This window comes from Mugil cephalus, chromosome 15, assembly GCF_022458985.1.
Source record: "Mugil cephalus isolate CIBA_MC_2020 chromosome 15, CIBA_Mcephalus_1.1, whole genome shotgun sequence".
NCBI lineage: Eukaryota > Metazoa > Chordata > Actinopteri > Mugiliformes > Mugilidae > Mugil > Mugil cephalus.
In genome coordinates, this window is record NC_061784.1 from 7,167,917 (window position 1) to 7,188,782 (window position 20,866).

At 48.0% G+C, this 20,866-nt stretch overlaps 1 protein-coding gene across 2 annotated transcripts in view; it reads left to right on the top strand.

Annotated features, from left to right (window-relative positions):
* The window catches only part of med13a (mediator complex subunit 13a), a 64,555-nt gene that overhangs the window by 32,727 nt on the left and 10,962 nt on the right, over nt 1–20,866 (top strand). For both annotated transcript variants that reach the window (XM_047606448.1, XM_047606449.1), the window contains 12 exons: nt 2,549–2,694; nt 7,795–7,995; nt 8,107–8,301; nt 8,433–8,595; nt 9,048–9,158; nt 11,051–11,800; nt 13,166–13,382; nt 16,414–16,444; nt 16,904–17,025; nt 17,288–17,378; nt 18,533–18,744; nt 19,179–19,375. In XM_047606448.1, coding sequence (XP_047462404.1) covers nt 2,549–2,694; nt 7,795–7,995; nt 8,107–8,301; nt 8,433–8,595; nt 9,048–9,158; nt 11,051–11,800; nt 13,166–13,382; nt 16,414–16,444; nt 16,904–17,025; nt 17,288–17,378; nt 18,533–18,744; nt 19,179–19,375 — 2,436 coding nt within the window. The remainder of the gene's footprint in view (nt 1–2,548; nt 2,695–7,794; nt 7,996–8,106; nt 8,302–8,432; nt 8,596–9,047; nt 9,159–11,050; nt 11,801–13,165; nt 13,383–16,413; nt 16,445–16,903; nt 17,026–17,287; nt 17,379–18,532; nt 18,745–19,178; nt 19,376–20,866) is intronic.

Genomic DNA, 20,866 nt, shown 5'->3' on the forward strand with positions numbered 1-20,866 from the left:
AGGTGTCTTTTCTCCCCGTGCCAGCATGTGGCCCAATTCCCCAGATGTCTTTTCACAACCTCACCTGCCTGCAGACCAGCGTTTTCCCCCTCGCGTTGTGTTTGTCCCTCTACTTCCCTTCAGGCCAACGCTGGCAGCGCTGGGTTTCCTACTTTTTTTACTCTAGCGTTTTATATTGTATCCCAGTTTCAATTGTGCAATGCTAATTGGTCTTCATTTGAAAGATCTGATCAATTTATAAACTCTTAGGACGTAGACACTTTTCTTTATCCTCCTGACAGAAACTTCATTTCTGAGATTTAAAAGTATGGCTACACAGAAGGGCAGTGCCATATGCCGTAAGATGTGTCAGTTACAAATAAAATATTGTAGAAATGCCACAAATGTGTGGAGATGATTTGTGAAAATCTCTCTCATCCCTCAGTAAAATAGTTTTGAAACAGAAGCATCTCTAAACGAGTAGATACTAGATTGATTTCAAATCATAACCTTGCAAATCGATTCGAGCAACAATCCTAAAAAAAAAAAGTCCTCACTTTACAACTTAAATCTGATTCCTAAACAGACAGAACGGCATTATTTCCTCCGCTGTCTCTTCAAGCTGTTGATAAAATTAGACCCGAGTCTGTTGTAGCGATCAGAGAAACCTGACATGTGAGCGACTGTGGCGTTGTGGTGTCGTAGTGAAGACACTATCTTTTTAATTGTGACCTCGGTTCTGCTGTGCCGTCTCGCGCCTCTCTTAAAGCCTGCGCCAATAAACCACCCAGATCAGCCGCGAAGGAAAGGCCCCTCGGGTCACGCTTGGCAGGTGTCCCAGCCGGGTTTAATTTTGGACTCTTATCAAGTTACTCTTGAATTTATAATAATTAGCCGTAGCTGATATGACCCACCTCCTATCTGTCATTTTAAATGCGGACAGGGTCGCCCGCGTCAGCTGAAAAGGAGAAGACACTTAAATGTTCATTGCACTTTGCTACGGCTGAAGCTTTCGCGCGAGCTGGACAAATCATTTTTGCAATTCGCGCATTAATTGGGAGCTTTGCGTCGTCGCTCGGCGGAAACGGCACCGGGCCGAAGTCGTAAAACCCGGCCGAGGAAAGTAAAGATTGGATTTTGATCGACTTTATTCAAACTGAGCCAGTTAATGTGCCCTGATTAACCCCGATACCGATCCACGGGATCGGGGCGTGTGCAGCCGCAAACATTAATTACCGCGCGCTCGGCACAACGTGGAGGCACAAAGACGGATTTACACAGCGACACCTTCTTTGAGTTTGGAGTGTCACTCGCTCGAGTTGTTTACTTCAGATTTCTTTCTTCTGTCTGAACAGCCAGTAACTCAGGCTGCTCAAGTCACTGTATGTGTGTTAGGTTTGTTCCACTTCCAGCACTCAGAGAAGGAATAGTGAACTCTTTCACTGCGTGCATTGTATCAGCTGTGTCCTTTAATTCAGTGGCCGCAGTCTACCTGTATGTGCGTGTGGATATCAAAGTCTGTCTTTGTTTCTGACTAGCCTTCATTAGCGCACCAGCTTCCATCCACGCAATTATTCGCAGCCGCTCACGAGCTAGAACCGCCTTGTTCTTACAGAAAACGAGGAGCGTAAGATGGATGTCAAGCTCTGGGTGGGCTTAGGGCAGCTCTCCAATACGTAGGTGGTATTATCTTATTAAAGTGCTTTCTCTCTTTCTCCCCGTCCCTATCTGCCTCGCTCTCCTGCTCGGCTCCTTTTCTTTAATCCTCTGCAGAGAAGGTGTGTCAGAGCGCCAGGGACGGGGAGAGAAGACGGATATTTGCTTAAGCAAATCCTCCGAGGAGGCAGCCCTCTTTGATCCACTTCCAAATTCACTGCGTTCACTCTCATTTGGTCATTTGTCACTTGCGCTGCCTCTCCTTCGCTCTCCCCCCTCCTCCCGATCTCGGTGTCTTTCAACGTGCGTGTGTCGGAGGGACAGAGAGCGAGAGCCCGGAGACAATGCCTTGAATTTCCTTCTTTCACTTGTCTTTTTTTTTTTTTTGTGCGCTGCTGAGGTCAGAGTGGAACAGGCAGGCGTTGTTGGGAGCAGAAGAGCCCTTGTGTGTGTGTGTGTTGTAGCTGAGCTTATTGGCCAGGGTGCCAGGGATAGCCAGGGCTTGCCCCTTTGTTTTACCCACGGCTCCATTCACTCTGCGCAGACTGAAGCGTTCACAAACCACCTGTAACATCCGGGCCTCTGCACATGCTGTTCAGGTCTCTGAACTTCCTAACCTGTGTGTCATCAACTTGAGGGATCCCACTGAACGCAACACTGTAATAAAAGATCACACACTTTAGCATCATCCATAGTGATGTGGCAATAAAAAGCTATTAGTTTGAAAGCTTCTTATTCTACTCCCTCTAGCTTCTTCTTTTCTATCCACAGCTTGAATCTATCACGTTAAAGTAGAATATGAGTTAAATTTATGCTTTTCCCTTTTCTACGAGTGTCAGATTCAAAGGTGCACATCGAAGTAGTGTGGTTCCCAGTGACTCACCTGCCTCTTTCTTTGTCCCTTTCTTTGCAGCGAGCACCTGTCCTGCGCCTTCACCTTCTTCTTGCACGGCGAGAGCAACGTGTGCACCAGTGTGGAGATCAACCAGCACCAGCCCGTCTACCATCTAACGGAGGAGCACCTCACTCTGGCTCAGCAGGCGTCCAGCCCCTTCCAAGGTGGGTCCCCTCTCCTCTCCTCTCCTCTCCTCTCCTCTCCTCTCCTCTCCTCTCCTCTCCTCTCCTCTCCTCTCCTCTCCTCTCCTCTCACCTCCTCTCACCTCACGTGGCAGCTCTCGGCGCGCCGCAACGTGTTCCGAGTGGAAAACGATTAAAACAAACATGCTACATGGTTCTAGTAAACGCCGCGTCCTTGGTGAATTATCCACTCCCCTTCAGGCGAGTTGGAAACAATAACATGTGTAAGCGCGGCATGATGTGTAATTATGTTCGTTTGCCATGGGACTTGATTTAAGAACCTTCAGCGCTCGTGCGCGCGGTTCCCACATGTTTCCCAGAAATCGGATCAGAGGTTGAGAAAATAGCTTCGCCCTCCAATGTGTCACTTTGATTTGAAGTAAAGCACCACACAAGTGGAGACACTGTAGTAACCTCTGGAAGCCTCTTAGACATTTGTTCGATTATACACGTACATGTTCTCTGCATTATTTAACTTTTGTAGCTAATGTGGCTACATTTGTTTTTACAACGAATAAATCATTCATTTTTTTCATTCATGTATGAAAAGTTAAATTGGTTGTTAAATCATTAAGTTACCTTTACATTACATGACATTCTTGCTGTCAATAGAACAAACAACCATCATGCACCGATCAGGCATAACATTATGACCACCTTCCTGATATTGTGTAAAGGAAAAACAGTTGTGACTCATCAGAGATTGGACGCGGGCCTTCTCAGGTGTTTCCTGTGGTGATGCTTTTGTGTGCATGTGCATCCTGCTGAGGATGGTTGCTGAGTGTCATTGCTACGGGGTGGGGGTGTCCAGGTGGGTGGTTTCATGTCTAAGTAACATCCACATGAATCCAAAAGTGTCCCAGCAAACTATTGGTGTTGTCAAAAAGTGGTCAGTATTATTCCCTTCTCCCGTCGGTGGTCATAATGTTGTGCCTGATCGGTGAACATCGATAGACAGGCATAAGAGCATGCGTCTTGTTGATTTATGAAGAAAAGGCAAAGAAACTGTGATGATGACTCATCAGGCACTAAAAATAAGGCTGTTTGAAAAACATTATTTTAATTATTTTCATTAAACACGGACACACTGCCAGATTAATTTATTATTTTTTTATGGTCACTATTACAAATATCTTTATTCTCGTTTTTCTTTTTCTCACCCACAGTACAAAACCTACAGATATTCAGGTTACTTAAGATTTTTATTTTATCTTGCAGTTCATTTTAGAGGCGGCTTTTAGCATAAAATACAGGTTAATCAGTGCAATTAATAACGATTCAACGGTCTCTGTTTATCTCAGAGCAAATCACAAATGCATCAACCTAGAACACTGTAAAGACAAAAAAGAAAAAGAAAACCTTCAGAAGCACCAGTGTGCACATGTTCCTTTAAATATTAGCGCTAGCGTTAAGTGTAGTGGGAAGATTTTTGAATGAAACATATTATCGGAGTGTGTGCGCCGTGTTGCCAAGATAATGCACATATAATCTTCTGAGAGGCTGTCTTTCATTACAGATTGGCTTGCAGCCACTTTTAAAAGAAAAAGCCTCCGTAGTCACTTTAAATCATATTGCGGTGTAGTTGTAAAAATCTGTGGCTCTAATGATCACCCCCCTCCCTCCCCCTCCCTCCCCCAAGCCAAAGACTTTGTAATCCCCCGACTATTGTCTGCTTGCATTTCCACTCACACGCAGAAATGTTGATGTAATGACTGTAATATATGTTCTGTGGGAAAGCAAATGATGCTTGCTTCCTCAGACACATAATTAGATTTCTAATTCGAGTATCACACAGTCGTCCTGTTGATATTTGTATCGGAGGAGAGGTATGAATATCTGCGAGCGTTATCCGGCTCCACTCGGCCATTTTATTTGCATAGTTGACTGACTTCCCCACAATGTTCCTGTAATATTCAACCAAAAAAGGCGTACTGAAAGTACATTTAAAGCTGCTCTCAAACCATTTGGAGTACAGGTATACATGCAAAAGAAGGATTTTTCTCCCCCAATAATAATATCGATAAAATGTTAAATTCGAAAGCTTCATAAGGATTAAATTATTTTCCTTCTTCAAGAATTGCCCAAGCAGTCGAGTGACGCGTTTTCCCAGAGGAGTCGTTTCCCTCTCTTACCTCCTCATCTATAGTTGGATAGATGTGATTCAGCCGTCCTCTCTTCGTACACCCCCTCCAGAGTAATAACAGTGATCACTTCCTCCATTCACCACAGTAATTCCTATATATCCAACCCCTTTACTGTCTCTGGAGCCCTCCTGGGGCGCGGTGATAATACCCCTCAGTTAAAGACTAGTGCCTTGGATAAAAATAAAATCATTATTGGAGTTTGGCATATGGATGGCCACGTGTACGTTGATGGGCTCCGCCAGTCATTTACGATGATCGCATTGCTCCCCAGTCAGCAGCTAATCATTTCGTTAGTGTATGAACACCCGGTGTTGCTGTTTTTCCCGCAGTCATGACTGAGCAAGTTTTTATGTGACACCCACACCTCCTTATTCCGCTGCGAGATAATGTGTAAAATAATACGTGAGAATACAATGTGGAAGAGTTTGTGCGCAGGTGTGTGATTTCGCCGCCGCAGTGTATCTCCTCCTGGCTAACCAAGCATAGCGCCGAGGAAGGGTTGGCTTCCACCCCCCCCACAATCCGTCCATCCATCCATCCAGCCCCCCACCCCCACTCACCTCTGCCAAGCTTGGTTTACTGTGCGGCAGAGCGCTCCGGCAGGCAGACCTCTCCAGGATGTGACCTCATAAAAGGGCGCAGAGTGAATGTAATGAACTCTCAGCCCATTACACTGATCTGAGCACATTTGACATGTCTTCAGGGAGCCAGAGAGAGACCCACGGCCAGGGAGAGAGAGAGGGAGAGAGAGGGAGACGGAGGGATGGGAGGATGAGGTTGAGGTGGTGACGGGGAAAACTGTAAACCATTTCCATAATTGTGCGGGATTTGATCTCGGCCGCACAATGAGCCTCGGGTTTTTACGAGAGCAAGAAATGCAGAAACGAAAGGAGAGCGGGCTTGAATTTAATCAAGGTTAATATGATCGGCCGTAGTTGGATGTTATTGTGCATCGCAACATAAATAACCTTTTGTTCTCCTCCTCCGTCGGGTTGTTTTTGCTGAGGTGGTGTGTTCTGCAGGCTGAAGCGAAACGGTGCGCCGAGGGGCACTGAGGACTCGCCGCGTGCAGGCGGCACGATGTTGTGATTTTTAAAAGATATTTATGCGTTTAAGTGCTCTCAAAGCCACCTGGGTTCAGTTGTAAAGAATATTATTTCTCCGAGCAGCAGACTTTCCCTGGTAAAGCTGCAGTGCTCCCACTCTCTGTTACTTATCTTGCACTACCACCTGGCAGCCACGTCCTTAAAATATCCAGAAGTGGCGGATCTGAATGGAAGATTTCTCTTTTAGGCCAATAATGTCCGAAAGCTTCTCGTTTAATGTTGTAAAAGCTCGAGATTTGAGTACGCGTTGATTTGGCAACAAGCGTGGTTACCGCGGTAACGGCAAGTTCGGTCGAGCTCCTCGAGCAGCGACTTTGTCGGAAGATGCGACGGAAGAGCAGCTGGCTGATGTCACAATGCTGTCAAACAATGTCTGTTTTAATAAAAACGGCAAATAATAATTATTGTGACCTCGCGACGTACGTGGCGCGGGTAGTTTGCGCACCACCAACTTCTACTGGGAGCTTCACCACGTGCCCCGCTGTCATGTAGAAACCTGTTGCTCCCATCTAGCAAATCACTTTGGCTGCTGCTGACTGTTCAGTTTCTCCCAGCGGCGTTTAAAAATGATCCACTCACGGACAAAACACCAAACGTCCTTAGTGTTCATTTCTAGGCTCTTATTTGACCGTAGTGTGTTACCCCGCGCTTCTTCACAATAAAACCCTCAGTTAGACGCTTTAATAAGAAGCTGCTGCACAACAGAGTTCTGTTTGCAGCAGGAATGCGTTATTATAGCATGGCTGCTAATCAGTGAGGTGGATATCAATAACTTCCCCTGTATCGTTTCCAGTAAATCCCTTACGTTTAAGTCATTGCCAGATTCCTCCACCGCTGCCATTAAAACTATTACACAGAGAGCTAATTACAGAATAGGAATGCATTGAATGGCTGCAGGAGATAAACATCGGAGGGACAGCCTTATACCTTTAATCCATAGCTTTCAAGTGGTTGTCAGAAACCTTCTTTTTTTTTTTTTTGTTTTAATACCTTTTCCTTTCCAATGCTGCTGCCATTTTCCTATTATTGAAGCTGTTCTTCAGTCCAGCCACCGGATCAATACCCGGTGGACAGAGGCCATCCAGTCTAGTAATGACATACTAGAAAGGCAGAGCAGGAAGGCACATTAACAAATGCTCACTCACACACCCACCCAACCAGCCGGTCCGTTCGTAGACCCCCGCTCCACATTCCAATGCATAATAGACGCAGAGAAAGAGAATGGCCTGCGTGGCGAGATGACAGGTGCGCACGTGTGTGTGTCGCCAGTCGATGTGCGTACGGTTTCCGTGCTCATACGTACGCATTATGCATGTTCGTTTCTGGTACTATCTGCATCGGCTGATGGATGCCGGTCCGCTCTATAAGCGGACTGATGGGTTTCCTCTGCCGCTCTCGTGTCTGCGAGGTCAAGTGTGTTTGCCAAGGAGTGGCTCTCTTTATAAGCCTCTGTTTATGGGCTCTTGAGAGGCTGCCGCTTCTTAATAATTGGCATCTGGAAAGGTCGGAGTGCCGCTGATTTGGCTGGGGTATGGGAGGATGACGGCGGAAGGGAAGCGTATGTAAGAAGAAAGATGACCGAGATGAGAGCAGGATTATTGCATGAGAATACTGGCCGGAGAAGAAGGGAATCACAGAAGATGGAAGTGAAGAATGTGGAATAAGAAGTTGTAGAAAATTGAGGTGAAATATAGCCAATGTGAGAAACAACAGAAAGCAAATAAGGGGGAAAAATGATAGAGAGGTGGGTGAGGATGTGAGAATGATGCAGAATGTAATGCTGACTAACATTGTCTTTATTTTTCCTCCACCTCCCATTTTCTTCTGACTAGTCATCCTGAGTCCATTTGGCCTGAATGGGACGCTGACTGGCCAGTCCTTCAAGATGTCAGACCCACCTACGCAGAAGCTAATTGAGGAGTGGAACCAGTTCTATCCCATTAGTCCCAGTGCCAAGGAAAGTCTGTCGGAGGACAAGGCGGAGGACATGGACTGGGAGGACGACTCTCTTGCCTCTGTGGAGGTTCTCGTCGGTCAGTTTTAAATCATTGTTTCAGATTGATGGTTTAAAAGTTGAGAGTTCTCTTATCTGGGTTAGCCTGGTTTTGCTCCCTGACCACCCCACCTGTGTGTTTTGCGTATAGGTGGTGTGCGTATGGTGTACCCAGCATGTCTGGTGCTGGTACCCCAGTCAGACATCCCTGTTGTGGCCCCTGTGGGGTCTTCCCACTGCACTGCCGTCTACTCGGGTGGCCACCAAGTGCCTGCTTCCCAGCGAGAGCCCGCCATGTCTTTGGTGACCCTCACCCCTCCCACATCACCCGAGGAGGCGCAGACAGGTAGGGCGACAGGCGGCGTGGATGTATGAGACTTAAGCAACATTTTGAGACCAGGCTTTGCCTTGGGATGCTGAGGAGAATTGGTTGTATTCTGTCAAACGCTCCGCTAACTTCGCTGTTTCCTCCTTCAGTGGACTCCCACTCGGCCCAGAAGTGGGTTAAGATGCCTTCATCATCTGACGCTTTCAGCGTGGACAGAACAAGTCACCACGGAGGGAAGATTCCACGGCGGTTAGCCAGTCAGGTGGTGGAGCATGTCTGGCAAGAGTGCAATATCAACCGAGCTCAGAACAAGTGAGTAGAGTCTAGAAAGAACCTGCAGGTGGCTGCTTAAAAAGTGGAGGAAAGATAGAAGATAAATAAACTCAACTGAACGGATCCCAGACATAATTACCACAAATAATTAACATATGAGTTAGCTTACAGTTTTTCCCCCTGGTCTTTTGTATTTCACAACATCAGTGGATGTGACACATGGGGAGCACCCCAGGATCTGTTGCCCCTTGACCAGGCACAGAATGTCTGCTATAGTTAGCTGTTAGCTTGTCAGCCCTCCAAGGCAGGTGATGAAAACAGCCTCAGCGCAAAGCAGAGCAATTTCAACTGAACTTAACTTAAACTAAACAACAGTGTTAAAGACAGGACCTGTGCTGTCATCTGCTTCAGATATTCCATGAAAGTGAATGAGTCGATCATGTTTTTAGACCTCGCCCCCAGTAATCGCTTGTTTTTTTCCCAACCCCCAGGCGGAAATTTTCAGCTGCAACCAACGGTACCTGTGAGGAGGAGCCGATCGAGAAAGCAGGAGCCTGGGATTTTGTGGAACCTTCACAGAGGCCGTACTGCAACTGTTCAAGGTCAGCCTTTGTCCACGTCGGTGTGGCGCGTTCTGCGCGCGCTCAAAGACGTTTTGAAGGGGTCATGCAGCGTCTACAGGGCTTTGAACGCCGCACAGAGGGCCACAGTCAGCGAAATATCTGCAAGTTCCGTCCACGTCTAGACTCTGACAAGCGTATTATTCTTCATATTTTTCAATTTATCACTATTTTGTGTAAGCGACAGCCGGGGGCCAGGGCTAAAACCTCTGCTGGGCCGTGTGTTCTCGTAAGTCGGACATTTTTATTTCCACGCTGATGGGAATAATTTCAGGCGGACAGAATGATTTGACCCCTGATGGAGCTCTTGAAGTGTGTGCGGCGGTGGTAAAAAAGGACGTTTCCGCTGCATGTTCCTAATGTTGATAATGAGCTATAAACATGTTGAATAACTTCATTCATAATGCATTGGTTTAAATGTCACGGCTCTTTTGCCTGCATGGACAGGCAGCTGACGCAGAGTGTCGGGATATAGACCGAAAACTCTACAAAATCTCCTCCTTATCTCGCGCACACAATTATTGCACATCACCGTATAATAATCGGACCTCTGATTGTTAATCTTTGCATTTGTTGTGCGTGCTTCCACCTGCACACCTTCGAGGTTTCTCTTGGATCAGAGTGCTTATCACATTCTAGTCAATGAGAGTCTGGGAGGTCTCACTCCACCGTCTCCCGCGTCCCCCCGGTCTCCTGCTCCTCTCTCTGTTCTGACCAATTGCTGCTGCAACCAGCTGTTTAATTCACAAGATTACATGTAAGCACATGCTTGTCTAACCAGTGAGCTGGACAACCGGATGCCTAAGCGGCCCCCTCAACGCTCGAGCAGTCGAATAAATTGAAAGAAAATATGTGTTTATTGAAGCGACGTCTGACGCGGATCTTTGCGTGTCCGTTCGTTGGGGTCGGCCCGGTTTGCGCGTACCTCGACCGGGGAATCCTCTTCACCAGGCTTGTTTTAGGGCGAGGAGAGCTGACTTGGAGCGCAGATTAGAGCGGAGCGTATTGGGACAGTCAGCTGGAGCATGTTAATTTTGTTGGAAGCCACCCAGCACTTTGGCAACACAGATATTGGAAGCGCTGGCAGTTTTAATGGCCATTTGTTTAGTAGATGGAAAGCGTCCGTGCGCCTGCTTGTGTTTGGTTGACATCTAATTATCGGGACACACATCTATCCCGTGTCATTAAAGGGGCGCCGCTTCCTCATCTGCATGGAACCACAACAGTATGTGACCCAGCGATAGACAGAGAGACAGACAGACAGACAGACAGACAGACAGGCTGGACAAACACCAATACTGACCCAGGACTCTTTGACACGTATCTGCTGTGGAAGATGTAACACGAGGCAGGAGAGGAATCCTTGTCTGGCTGTGAGCGCGTTAGATGGTCACGGAGTCGGTAGCTGGCAGGACGACAGCAGGTCATGGTGACCATAGCGAAGCCTGGGTGTGTGTGGTAGGGCATAAAACGACCATAAATTACCCGTCATTTGTGCTGGCAGAAGCAGCGATGCTTAAATCACGAGCACCTGCTTCTTTTCTTGATTTTATGATTCAGCATCACGGAAAACGAACGAGGTGAAATGTGATTTAAGTGTTTCCTGCTAATTGTTTTGGGATGAGTTAGTGAGCCTCCTGTGTTTCAGGTGAGAGGAATTAATGTAATTGATATTTCTATAAGAAGCAGTTGCGAGGCTTTAGAGGGAGGTTTTACGTAAACTGCACGGCATCTCCGCGTGCGAGGAAGAAAAACCCTCATTAGGCGTCTTGATGGTTTGAAAGATTATATTTTCCCCGCTCCTGTTTTGTTTAGCGTCAGTGCCGCTTCACGGTGTCGCCCCGTTATTTACCCGTTTGTCTTTTTGCCTGCAGATACAAGTCGGTGAAGCAACGTCCAGGCAGCACTCCGGGCCAAGCTCAGTCAGCAGGTCAGCCTTCGCAGCCTCCTACCAAGCACAAAACCGGAGGAGAGAAGCCAGAGAAAGGCGAAAAGCAGCAGAAAAGACCCCAAACTCCCTTCCACCACCGCAGCCTGACCAGCGAAGAGGCCGCGTCCATAGAGAGCGACGCGGCGGCGGCGGGCCAGAGGCTGGCCATGCGGGGCCAGGACGGCGGAAGGTTCTCTAGTATTCGCTCGACGGACGTGTCCGCCATCCAAAAAGCGCCGCAGCTCCACGGCGGGGGGGTCAACGCCGGGCCGTCGGAGCAGGCCAACTCCCCCCAACCCCCACCGCTTAGCCCCCACCTCTGTGAGCGTGGCGAGGAGTCAGGAGAGGGCATGAAGAACCCTTCAACCCCCAACAGCCAACACTTCTACCAGCCGCCCCCCGAACCGTGTCTGGCGAAGGGCGGTGGCGAGGAGCCCGGCGGGCCAGAGGGCCTGAATCAGCACTTCCACTCCCATCACCCGCATCCCGGAACCTCCGCCTACTCCGAACCTCCCGAGCCCACTGTGTACGTGGGTGCAGCTATCAACCTGGAGGACGACAGCTCCCACGCGCCGTGGAGGTTATTCAACTTACCCCGCAGGAAAGAAGCAGAGCTGCCGACGCCGCTGCTGCCGGGCGACAAGCTGAGGGACGAGGCCTCGGCGTCGCAGGACAACCTGGTGTCAATCACAGAGTGAGTGACAGCTGCCACTTAATGCTTACTACTCACTGCCCCACATACGCAGGTGGTAAATGGGTCAGTTGCTCAGCCGTCCAGCTCATTCCACCTTTCCGCCTTTGGAGTTGCCCTGGGCTTCATTGAAGTGTTTTTTTTTTTTTTTTTTTTCTTCTGCAGTCCAGAAAAAATGTTTTGAAAGAGTAATGATGCAAAACACACCTCTTTCCGCCTCTTGTTCTCTCAGATCCTCTCCCCCTCCTGCCCCTCAGAATGTTCGCTGTAGCGCTTAGCCGCACGCAGCATGTTAATCTCTTGCTATGTGCCCTTTTGACATCATACATCACCAATGTGCAGGGCCAGCACTACTCATTGATTCCTACGCACAAACACGCTCTCGCTGCGGGGCTAGGAGGGAGCAAGAGCAATGATAGGGTTAGATAAAGATAAACCTCGGCTATTGTAATAGAGTTGAAGCCCGTAGAAGTAGTGTCTGCCGGCTGTCGGCGTGCCTGGCGCCGGAGAGAAACTTTGACCGGGAAAAAGCTGGCAGCGAGGGATCCTGGATGGTCAGCGAGGTGAGGTTGTCCAGTGTGAAGGCAGCCAAGCAGCCGACCGGCAGGATGTAGGGTGCCGTAGTGGGAATTATCAGTGGGGTTATGCAATCCCGAGGGGCCAGCCACTTGGATGGCCTGTTCTAGTGAGCTGTAATCCTCCCAGCCTCAGCTCTGAATGGCAACTAATCTCTGGCCCAGGCCACTGCACACCATCACCTTGCATCAGAGCTAGACAGGCATGACGAGAGGACAGAAGTACAGAGAAAATGTTGGAGGCGGAGGGGAGGGCGCGTAAGTCGGGCCGGTCCCTCCCCTCCCTTCAAAACTGCCAGCGGTGCTCCTCTTCTCCACCCCTCCTCGGTCTGCTACATGCGAGAGGAGCAAGTAGGCCACGGCCGTGGCCGCGCAAGGCATTTTGACGAGCGGTGCCGCGGCAACAGGTGACGGCGGTGTCTCTCGGAGTCTGAGCAGTCGGTGCTGCAGTCACCGTGCCTTCAAAAAAAAAAGTCTAGCAGAAATGTAATTGTCTGACAGCAAACACGATGCATTAGTTCTGCTGCATGACAGCTGTCAGAACGGTTTGCAATCGCTGCCACTTCTGCTGCCGCAGACAAACATGGTGGCAACATTGTGCCATATCAGACAGAATCGGCCCAAAACGGAGCAGCTGGTGAAATGTTCCCTTGTTTGAAATGTCCTCCGTAGCTTTATTCACATACGGCTTATTTAATACCTGATCAGACGGCCACTTCGTAATGGCCCGATCTCTTAATGTTTTCCGTGCACCGTTGCTCTTTTTGACGGTCGGCGTTCTTCCCTCTTCCAGGGTGATGTCCACAGCTAAATGGCCGTTGAAGGTGTCGGAGGAGCGCGTTCAGATGTACCGAGCCAGGAGGAACCAGTACCTGGCTGCGGCCGTGACCGACGGCGACCACGAGCCCGAGGCGGATCCCTACGCCTTCGAGGAAGGAGATGTCAAGTTCACGTTCTCCAATAAGAAGGATAAAGCAGGCGGGGAGCGTGAGCCAGGCAAGAAACACAAGGTAAGCCAAGCGGTGGAGGGCGGGATGTTTCTTTTTAGTTGGATGCTGTAAAAGATGTATCACCCTTGACTTTTTTTCTGTTAAAATGATCTGTTTGGCTGTTGCTCTGGACAATAGGCTCAGACAGAGGCCAGATATCATACGTGGCTGTGGTACAAGTATTATATTTTATCCCATATGTGCATTATCAACTAAAAGGCAGATAAATTGAAAACAGGTTTTGCAACTAGTTTCCATAACAACAAACTGCAGTCAGTTTCAGTATTGGCAAACATTACCTTTGTACAGCTCTCAAACATTAACTGCATCTCCCACAGCATATGCTCCACGCCGGCGCTTAACTTCTTTATCTTCATTTGAACAAACACAGATGTGTTATTCGCATTTTATTTGGTCTCTGCGGTTTTCCAAAAAAAAATAAAAAAATGTTCCTTCATTTTATTTGTTATTTTTACAATTGAAATATCAACCAAACCCTAAACTCAATCACCGCAATGTAGCTACTATCATCTGTACTCTGTCTACTGTAACTTAAAGTATTTAAAGGGAAAATGCTTGATCTTCAAAATGAAAGTGGTTTCCAGCTCCACAATAACGGGCCCAACAAGACACACATTATAATGCGTAATGTGCATGATTTCCTTTTAAATGCCACGAAGAAAATGGCATCAAGTATAAATACTTGCTCATCATATTTGCTGCCCTCCTGCTGTCTTAGGAAAAGCAAGACATTATTATAAAAATACACATTTATGACCATAAAGACCCCGACCGCACTAAACATTTAAGAATCATGTGCATATCTAGTATTATTATGGTGGTATGTTACGCTATCACTTTTTTTTTTGTTTAACTTGGCTACATGCACGTCTCCATTGTGACGAGTTGACCTGGATATGTTGATCCCCGCTACTCTGCATGGAAATAAGCTTTGCACCGTGCCTTCTGGCTGCTTTCAATCCCTCGTGCAGCTGCAGTCCAACGGACTTCTCACAAAAAAAAAAAAAGCAGCGACACTCTAAAGATTTTGTCGTGGTGTGAAGCCTTCCGGGCTTTTTAAAGGCGGTATCGAGAGTAACCACTTCACCCCGCGCTTTCGTCACTAGTTGCCTGGGGTAAAAAAAAAAAAAAAGGGGGACGAGAGGGCTGATTTTAAGATCTGGGAGCAGGCGAGGTAGAAAATAGGCCATCAGCATCCTCAGCAACGCTGCACTAAAAATAACGGTGCAATCACTTTCTACATCCTCTCGCGCTGTCCAAGTCTAACCGAACAGGAAACCATTCCTGAATCACCATTGTTATGTGAGCCCACGGGAACACCAAATACTAAGCCTGTCCAGCTTCCTCTAAGTTGTTAAGTTTTTCCTATTTGATCTGCCCTCTTCCTCCTTCCCATCCTCTCTGTATTCTGCTGCTCTGCTTCTGCCTCTGTGACTTTTGGCTCCTGCTCCAGACAGGCTCCACCTGTTAGCTGGTATTGCCCCCAGCTTCGAAAGAGAGCTCCGGTATGTGTGTGTGTGTGTGTGTGTCGGGATGTGCAGTCTTCCCAGAGCCGCAAACCTGGATCATTGAACCATTAAGCCTAAAAAGCAGATACCTCCCTGCTCCTGTGGGTGCTGGAATGTTGGGTTGAAGGGAGGCCTCGGTGGACTAAGGAGTCCCCGAAGAGCAGTCTGTGCAGCGGAGCCTTCCCACCGTCTGTCTGCTTTATGCGGCGCGTGCAGACGTGTTGCCTCCCTCTCTTCCCCGACTTTTGCTTAAGCTAATTGATATTTTCGCCGCGTCGGAGCCTCTTCCCTTTCGAAACCCTTTCGCATTAATGGAGATGCAGTATGCTTCATATCTGGCCGGGGTTTTTTTTATCTAACCTAGGATTATCTCCCCGTGATGGAGGAATCAATTAGATTAAGTATTTCTTCCCTCTCTCTTCGTATTCTGGCGGGTTTGGAGCCGAACCAAGACTCTCTGTTCACTCCTCATCAGCTCATTAAAGAGCGGGGACCCAGCGCGAGCCGTACGCGTGAGCATCGGGCGGCGATCTTTAAAGCGGAGAGCGATTGGCCGCGCCGTAATGGGCCATCATCTGATCACCATACCGCCACGTAGAAGAGGCGCTGGTGGATTAAGTATGAGGAAAGACGGGGAGATGGAGATTGAAGGTGATGGGATGCTTTCATGCAGTCAGGCTAGCTTTCGCCATACGTAAAGACCACACACACACACGCACGAACACATTTCCCCGCCCAAGGCTGCGTTATTGATATGGGGTTAAAGGCGTCGTTGCCACCTATAGATTGCGGCCTTGGTGGGGATGTTGTGCGCTGCTGTGGATTGGGGCCTTTAAGGGAGACAGATTAAAGCCCAAGTTACTCAGAGAGAAGCCCTGGAGCGTAATGAAATCAATGGCTAGGACATAACATTCCTGTTCCCCAGCTAGAACTGCCTCGGCACACAGTGTACACACAACCCCCGTCATAAGATCGCACACTCTCGCAGAAGGCCAGGCCCGACCAGATATTGATGCCTGGGTGGGAGCCTGGGAGGCAGTTCCTTGGATCGTGATTTCACTCCGGCCCTGCTCTGGAAATCTCATTTGCCACAGCGGAGGCACGCCGTCCCCTTTCCTGTTCCTGCCCGTCGATCCAATACTCTCCTTTGTCGTGATCCTTCTCGTTATTTTCCACATTGATTGGATAAATCAACATCTTTTCTAAATTTAATCTGGCTGCTCTCTTCTTTATTTTTTTTTAAGTTGTTATTATTCGTCTAGTTTATTAACCACAGTTCTGCGCACAAAGGATTTCGCACACCCACATTTTAACACAGTAATGAAGCAGATTTCGCTCAGCCAGGTGCCTCCATTAAGAAGAGGGGAAGGCTTCATTGATACGAGAGTGCAGCTTTATGAATAAGCGTGCGCCGCACATCCAGAGCGCTGTTTAACCGAATGTTCATTTTTTTGACGGATTTGATTTGAACGTGAGGCTGTTTGTCCTTTCTTCTAATGCATCGATCTCGCTTTTTCTTCCAGGGTGAAGACGGAGCAGCGGGTCAGTCAGATGGTAAGGAGATCCTTTGTTTAATCCTTGGCTGCAGTCTCCAAAGAGCCAGACAGTGACACCGGGGCGTGTGTTCGGCTCGTATGTTCTTTCAGATATGGGGAGGTAGCATACAGAATAATTTGGATTTCAGTAGCAGCTACATTCATTCACTAAATAAATAACATTCATTGCCAATTATTTTTAATTGAACCCCCATAGAACAGATTTGTCATGCCATGAGCATTTCAGTAATTGAATTTAGAAGAAAATCTACTTCCTGAATTGAGTTAAAAGGGAAGTGAATCGAAGCCGTCCTGGGTAGTCAGAATAACCAATCATAGCTCCGAGCAAGATGTTTTCCCTTTTATTGAGTACTCAGGCAGCCGGAATCCACTTGTCAACACGGAAAGTTTCAAACCTGGAAATATTTTGTATCAACATCAAGTACGTGTGTGTGTGTGTGTGTGTGTGTGTGTTCAGATGCTCAACGCGCAGCTGCTCACAACCGCATGGCCTCCACCAGCCTGATCCACGAGACAGACCTGGCGGTGTCCATCAACGACCTGGACAACCTCTTCAACTCGGATGAGGATGATCTGGCGGTGAGCGCGGTTCACACTGCAGTGAATATCTTATTACAGGCTGTGCTTTGGCACGTTTGAGTTATGTGTGTGTTCCCTCCGGCATTCGTGTACCAGAACAGTCTCTCATCTCTGCCCATCACCAGCTGACTCTCACTTTCCACTTTCACCATAAGATGATGTCATGTGTGATGCTGAACTACTGCCCCCACCAGAAATGTAGAGAAACGCAAAAGCAACGATCAGAGGCTAAAAGTTTATTGATTTATTTATCTGTCTATAGCCTGGATCCAGACGACCGATGAATGGGACCGATGACAAATTTGGCAACAAGGAACCAAAGCCATCCACTCTGGACCCCGTATCCTGCATTAGTACGTATCTCTCTCCATCTGCTTCGTCTGGTGTCTGTCTCGCTCTGTTTTCCCTGAACACCGATGTGTCTGCTTAAACAACAAGGATGGATTTACCTCAAGTGTTAATCTAGAATCAGCTTCGTCACATCTGGGAGCCCCTTTAAAATTAAGAATGGCATATTGAGCTTTTGCCAGGAGCCACTTTAGCTTTAAATATAGTATTCCCCCATGCTCAAAATCTGAGCTAAGTGAAATGGCATCAAGTCCTTTAGTCCACTAAATAAAATGATTTTTTTTTTTCTCTACTTGAGCACAGGTGGTGCTCACACTTGGCTTCGCCACCTAGTGGTGAATATTATGTCCGTCACGAACGTCACAGTCTCATATCAGCTCCTGTAGTTGTCTCTGTTGTTACTAGCCTGCAGGATCTCCAAGCTAACCCAAGAGCCTTAAACTTGATGTGAGCACAGCTGAACTGCACATCATGTCCTTTAGAGAAACTCAATGTATTTGTAGTGTATTGTATGTAAGGCTTGAGCTCAGGGACACTGATGCGGAGCTAAAGAGAATTTAAGGATGCAGCATATTTTGTACTCCGAAGCAAATTGGTCTCAGGTCAAGTACTCTCTTTAAGGTGTATGAGCAGGATGTTCCTTTTGCTTTTTTAAAATAGTTATTACCTGGATGTATCTTAGAGTTCTTACAAAAAAAAAAAAAAAGGATCTTAGATTTTCCCTACATCTTTGCGTTTGGCTTCCAGGAACCTGCCATACACGGAGGCTTATCTTGTGGGAATTAGAAGCATATAACCTGCATAAAACGCTCCTCCGATATTTGTAAAATGTCGAGAATGTACAAAAGGAAATGCCAAGATAACTGTCACAAACCATGTAAACATTTTGTCAGCTGTGAGTGGGATGCCTTCTTAGACTAATACCCTATAAGCATCCATTTGTTTCATATTTCCATGCAGCTTCCCGTGACGACAACATGCTTGTCGTGTTGGTTTGCCGAATGAAAAATCGCACATTAGCAATCGTCTTGTCAGAATTTGTAGTAGCACTCTAAGCTTGATATACATTTTGCATCGAGTTGTCCGGGTTATGCTGTGTGTCGGTCAGTTTGAATGTAGGAGACATCCTTCATGCCTCCCGCTCTTCCTCTCCCACCAGGCTCAGCAGACCTGCACCAGATGTTTCCCACGCCTCCCTCCCTAGAGCAGCACATCATGGGCTACTCTCCCATGAACATGTGCAGCAAGGAGTACGGCAGCATGGAGCCCAGCACCGGCATGACCACGCTGGACGGCACCTCGTCTCTGGGAGGCCACTTTAAGATCGAGGTGGAGGAGAGTTTCTGCAGCCCCAAGCCATCTGAGATCAAGGTAGGTCTGGGTCCCACGAGCGATGCTGCCGAGTCCGTCTTCTCTACGGAAGAGACGGACCTGCTTTGAATGTTTGAGCGCTGAGGACGTGTCTGTCGCAGTCTCACCAGAACCGCATAGGTTTTCATTCGTGATTCATCCGTAAATCCGTCGCGAAGTCAGAAAAAATACGTTGGTTTCGGCGTGAGAGAAATCCAGCTGTGCATCCATGCAAATATTTCAAACTACACCTGCATCGTGTTTCATTTTCTACAGCGCGTCCAAACAGAAAGTAGACAAATACCCTTTGTCAGGTGTGAGTTTTGAACTGACTGTGACTGGAATGAAGCACAGATGTTGTTTATGGGAGTGTGAAGCATCAAAGTAATACCTTGATTTATTTTCTTCAGCCAGAACCTGTGACGATAATTATTTATTTTCTGTCCACCTTGTAGGACTATTCTTTTGTTTACAAGCCAGAGCTGTGCCAGCCGTTCGTAGGCTGCTCCATGTTCGCCCCTCTTAAGGCGCTGCCCAGCCAGTGTCTCCCGCCCATCAAAGTACCAGAGGACTGCATCTATCGATCAAGCTGGACCATGGGCCGAGAGATTCTCAACCCCGTGCCTGTGATGACCTTCTTCAACAAGGACAGGTATGCTGCCGCAGTCAGATATTTCCTTCAGTTTGATAAACCTCCTCCTCAGCCGCTTCTGTGTCTCCCTCTTTTTTTTTTTTTTTTGTTCTTTCTGAAGTCTGTCGAACCGAATCAGCGTTTCCGAGTCGCCTTATAATTTATCATGATGATCTGGGCAGAAGGTTACTGAAGGACTCTAATTTGACTTGCAGAGGAAATGCCAAGGCTGCTCTGGATTGGTTTGCGTTTTCTGTGCTGGGAAACCTCGCACACACACACACACATATACCCACGCTTTGCTCTCTTTCTGTCCACGAACACCCTCTGGTCTCTCCCTGGACGCCACAGTAGCAGGCAGCTCAGTTCTCCATGCATGGCTGCCTCAGGCGGAGCAGGGAAATGAGTGTAAAATGCCTTCTTGGTTAAAGACGAGGATTATCGCTGGGGTGTGCGATAGGCCGACAGAGCGGCTCCATGCCACCTCGCCGCTCGTAGCAGCACGCCGGCTCCGGTGTATCTGTCACATATACATCTCTGCTACTGTCTGTTCAAACACGGACGTCGTAATCTCAAAACAAACCCGGCTTTCTGCTAATGAGCCCGATTACGTTTATATGAGCTGGTTTATTAGACCCGCGCTGATCTATATTTGATTCACGGCGACGCCGCCTCCGATTTTGTTTGTTAACCACGTCGGCCTTCCTGCTTTTGTGCACCCGACTGAATTTTATTATGTCAAATGTACTGTTAACTGTTCAGGTTACAGCAAACCGGGAATACTGAAAGTAAAAAAACTGGCCCGGAGCCAATGGCAAAACATTTCTTCAGGTGTAGCAGTGATTGGGGAAAAAAAAAAAACACGGTGACTCATAGGAAAAGGAGCGACGCGGCGCTTCTAGCTGAAAACTAAAACTGTCAGCGTGCTGTTTCTTCAACAGGTTGAGGCTTTCGCACGAGAGGGAGTAATTGTTTCTTAGCCGAGCTAATTGCGTTTGCGGGAAACGCGGCTACAAATCTGGTCCGTTTTAAATTTGGAAAGCGTAACGCGAGGGCGGCTCGTTATTTTTTTTGAAGCGTTCAAAGAGAGGTGGATGGAGGTTCCGTAATGTTGCGCCGGTGCCGCGTTTCGCATCTGCATCCCGTGGAGAGCGAGAGCCCTGGCTGCGGAGAGAGCTGCGCTGGGACTTCCGTCTAATGGGTCTGTGCCAGGAGTTGTTCCCCCACGTACAGCTAGGGACATGATGTGCTCACCCCCCTCCCCCTCCCCCCTCTCCCCTCTCTCCCTTCTCCCGCACACGCACTTTCTCTCCATGCTTCCTCACGGTTGCTTGCCAGCCCAAAAATAACCCTTACCTCAGAGGGCCGCTTGTTGAAATGTTTATTGAATGTCTCTCTCTCTCCCTCTCCCCCCCTCCCCTCCCTCCACTTCTTCTCGCTGCCCGTCCCTCGTTCCCTCTCTCCCCGCATTCTTGTTCTCTCATGTGTAAACATGTGTGCGATCCAAGCCCA